This window comes from Gavialis gangeticus, unplaced genomic scaffold (assembly GCF_001723915.1).
Source record: "Gavialis gangeticus isolate Ggan-Ray unplaced genomic scaffold, GavGan_comp1, whole genome shotgun sequence".
Lineage (NCBI taxonomy): Eukaryota > Metazoa > Chordata > Crocodylia > Gavialidae > Gavialis > Gavialis gangeticus.
Window position 1 is genome coordinate 153,141,444 of NW_017729024.1, and position 4,343 is coordinate 153,145,786.

Genomic DNA, 4,343 nt, shown 5'->3' on the forward strand with positions numbered 1-4,343 from the left:
TGTAGGTCACAGTCCTAGTGCCTTTCCCTAGGGGCCATCCCTGTCACCTGATACACCCTCCACAACTTGGACAAACTCTCCATTGAAGCCTGCTGCAGGCATATACGCCTTTTGGCTTCTAGTTTAATTGTTTACAAGGCATGAGGTAGGTGTGATAGGGAGTCAGTGGGTTTTAATCTGTGTTTCCGAAGAAAGCAAGGGTATTCTCTGCTTTACTGGGCTCCTGTTCCAGCTCTCCTTGTTAAGCTGAGGCTGACGAATATACAGTATTGTATGGAAAATGAAATCCATTGACTATACAACAATTTTCATGGAGACAGATCCATATTATCAACAGCAGTATGTAAGCTGTCCGGACAGCTTTCCTAAATGGTTACAACTTTTGTTTATGAAGATTTTCCCATACTGTTGTATTGTTGGCTAAAAATATAGGAAGCACTAACAGAATTTATATCTTGCAAAAAAGGTAAGTTTCACTGACAAGGCATACATACAAAAGGGAACTTCAAGTTATAGCATGATATTTAATTGTCATCATATTTACATATATACATGTATACATTTGTGTATATGCATTTATATATGCGTGTGGTCACACACACACACGCACACACCCACCACAGAGGACACAGGGTGCAATTCTCCCACTCCAAGCAACTGTGGCTGTGTTCTGCTCCATTTAATGGAAATCCCTTGTTTTTTATTGGTTAAAGTCTTAATACCCCAGAAACATTTTAACATCTTAAGCTCCTACAATAAAACACACTGTGTCAAGGTGAATCAAAGAAAATAAATTTATTAAACTTTGAGAGAAAAAAACCCACTGACATACGGAAAGTTAAATAGAAACTGCAAGACACAACTCTTCATACGGCTGTATAATGGTTTGTGTGACCAGCAAAGTACCAAAATAACATTCTGAGATTGATTGAGGTATTTAACTATTTTTGGTGACAGAAGTATAGTAAGAGACTTTTTCCAAACACATACGTAGCTGTTAATTACATTAGTGTTTACCATTTATCAAAATTTACATGAAACTAAATAATGTAGCTGTTAGAAAAACGTAGCAGCAAATTAGCATAATGTCTAACGCACATTTACCATAAAGTACATGCTACACTTAAAAATTCCATCCAACCATAGGGTCCAATCCTACAGTCCTTAGTCACAGGAAGAGTTGCATTGAATTAACTTTGTGTGAGGAAGGTCTGTGTGACTAGGCTCATAGGTTGCTATTCACGTTTAAAAAAAAAAAAGGAAATTATTGTCCCTAGTTACATTTGCTTTCTAAAAATATTTCTGCTAAGATGAAATGTGCCTATAAAGGTAACTTCTGAAGCAAATAACAATTAATTGCAAAGCTTTCTCAATTTCTTAAAACACTTAAAAATGAAGAAAGCTCTCCCACTGAGTTTTGCTTTTCTCTCCTTACAGCTTGCTAAAAGTCTCCCTAATGTGACTGAGAGAGATTCTCTCTCTCTAGGCTGTAAAAAAGAAAAGAGTCTTTAAATCAATACTGTATTTAACGTGTTTCTTGTTAACTTCTTTTAATTCTGTTCCATCTCAGAGGTGCACTGCTGGCCAAATCCTGAGGTTCTGTTTTTATTCAATATTTACTAAAGGCAAAAATTAGCAACATCAGCAATAGCTTTGTCTGAGTAAGAACTTCAGAATTTGGTCTCATGTCAAGAGATTTTGATGTTTTTGCGTGTTTTCTTCAAAACCATTCAATAAAAGTGTATGTGCAGGTCTTTAAAGAACTTGGTAAACAAAAAATGACTGTAGTGTCTACTGCAGTATAAAAATGTGTTATTGGCACTAACCAGAATCTGGTGAAGAATGGGTTCAATTGCCCAAATATTTTGCACATTTTAAAGTTTCCTACAAAGTTTAAGTTTAAGTAATATATTTTTTATAATAATCGTAAGAAATTAATACGATCAATTCATGTACATTGCTATAATATTTTTTAAATTTCTCAACAGGTTTCTTTGGAGGTACAAAATGGCTCTGTATAAAACTATCTTTTCTTTTTTGCTGCAATGACTAAAGCAGAAACAAGCTCTTATAATAGTGCAGCAAATACATTCCTTAGATGGATCCTTATAATTAAACAACAGTGTGCAGTGTAATATAAAATATTCATGTCTTTATGTCTAGAATATTAAAATATCTTTATTAATTTATATAAACTAAAATAAATTTGTATTTATTCAAACTTATTTTACTTCCTCATCTATATTTTACATTTTCAGTTCCCAATTATTAATATTAGGGTTTGCAAGCCAGTCAATTGACAGGTCAAATATTGTCAATTGACCAGTCAATTGATTGCATATTTTTTGACTGGTCAAAGATTATAGCACTTTTACAACACCCTCTTCCCTCCCCATTTTCATAGTTTTCTTGACAGACATATGATTTTTATTGTTTTTGACACATTTCTTAATGGAAAATTTGTGCTTTTTCTGTGTATTATTTGGACCTATTGGCAATTTTTACAAGTTTTGACTGATATTTGACCAGTCAACTTCCCAACCCTAATTAATATAAAGATCTCAGCTTGTAGTGTAATTAACATTAAATTCTTAAACTTCAAAAACCACCTGATTTTAGCTTTTTCAAAAAGTATGATTTACTGTACATTTAACATAGTCATTTGATGCTGTTTCACAAAAATCAACACCCACAATAACAAGACAGTTGTTGCCACTAACCAGTCTCTTGAGACAATTCATAGATAATATTTACAGTACACAAGAAGAATATTTTGATTAATGGTATATGCTTCAACATTTCAGGTAAAAGCTTAAGAACCACAAAAAAAATTTAAACATTTTTTTGGTTCAAGTATACAAGCCCAAGCCAACTCTATGCCATTAAATACATATTATATGCACATAGTCAAAGAAAAGCTATGGCATGATTTTGTTTAACTGGTCTGTGCTCACGTAGCCACATGATACCATAAATTCTTTGTCTGGCACAGGCAATGCTGTAGCATTGAGCACAAGGCCTTGTGGAGAGTGTACTATGTGAATGGAGGTATAGTCTGGGACAGGCATCTCGGAACTTGAGGCTTCTTCTGCTGCTGTGCTAGGATTCACAGCCGTAGTGGTAAGGCTCTCTGTGGTGAAGTAAGTGTCCTCGTTAAAGCTCTGATCCTGAACATGTGGCTCAACCTCTTCATGAGAAGTCACAGCGATACATTTTTTCACGTCTGCTTCGCAGAAATAGGCATTGTCCATGGTGAAGTTTGATTGACACTGTGCAGCTGGTTCTGTATGGGTCTCACACTGTGCTCTCCCCGTCTTATTTTTTTGCCCCGGTGAAAGTACAACACTTCCTGCTGGTGTAATGTCACTTACCTGTGCATAAAAGTCAATATTTGTCACTGAGCTCTGGTTGCTTAGCTGGGTACGGACCGGTGGAACTGGGCTAGGTGATTCAATACTGTCAGCAAAAGGTGGTTTTGACTGGTTATCTTCAGACTGACTAATAAGTTGCTGGTTTGCTGGGTCATCTAGATTCGTAAGTGATTCATTATTATCTTTCTGATCAAGGCACAAGAGATTCTCCTCTTTTTCACTTATCTTTTTGGACGGATCAGTATCTGAGGTGCCATCACACGTGTCGCTAGCACTGAAGTCAGTCTCTGGCATATCTGGTTCACAACAGCTGGCTCGTCCAGAATCATCATCCTTCACACCAAGGCAGCTGTGAGACTTCATGTGGGCATCACTCAGGAGCCTGTCTGTATCAGATCCTTCGGTCTTTTCATCAGGGTCATCTATGTCCAACTCAATAAATTCAACCCACAAGTCATCGTTGTACAGCTGTGGCTTGTAGCTGTCGTGGCTGGCTAAAATGGAGTTCACTTCCTCTAGTTTTCCTTTCTATAGAGCAAAACCAAGGTGAAACAGGAAAAAGGAGAAAGTCAGGGGCCATTCTGATGTTCATGTGTAATGCATTCATCCAGGGAATATGCTGCTGTAATGGTACCAGTTATAAAGGGTGTTCTGTTACACTCTGGCATCTTTCCTAATACTAAGCACCTCTAGTGATGACATTTTCCTGCAAAATCCCTCTTCATGGGAGAATACTTTTCATCAATCACTACTGTAATTATATCTGCTCTGAAGAGTTATATTATACCATGAAATAAAATTACCTTCAAGAGGTCTGGATCAATCCCTTTAATCTTTGGAGCTGGAATTGGAGGGAGAATCAGCATTTTTAACCTTGAAAAAAAAAAATGAAACACAGCATTTTAATTTCAAGTAATTTAAAATGCTCTTTTCAGAGTTCAGAAAAATGAACTCAAAATTCTTAGCATTCCT

General features: G+C 36.2%; 1 protein-coding gene across 1 annotated transcript in view; it reads right to left on the reverse strand.

Annotated features, from left to right (window-relative positions):
• Positions 1 to 2,626: 2,626 nt before the first annotated feature.
• GHR (growth hormone receptor) overlaps positions 2,627 to 4,343 on the reverse strand; it is a 260,516-nt gene continuing 258,799 nt past the window's right edge. The window contains exons 9-10 of the mRNA XM_019517913.1: positions 4,175 to 4,244; positions 2,627 to 3,899 (exon numbers count right to left, since the gene is read on the reverse strand). Of these exons, the coding sequence (XP_019373458.1) occupies positions 2,919 to 3,899; positions 4,175 to 4,244 (1,051 nt within the window). The 3' untranslated portion in view covers positions 2,627 to 2,918. The remainder of the gene's footprint in view (positions 3,900 to 4,174; positions 4,245 to 4,343) is intronic.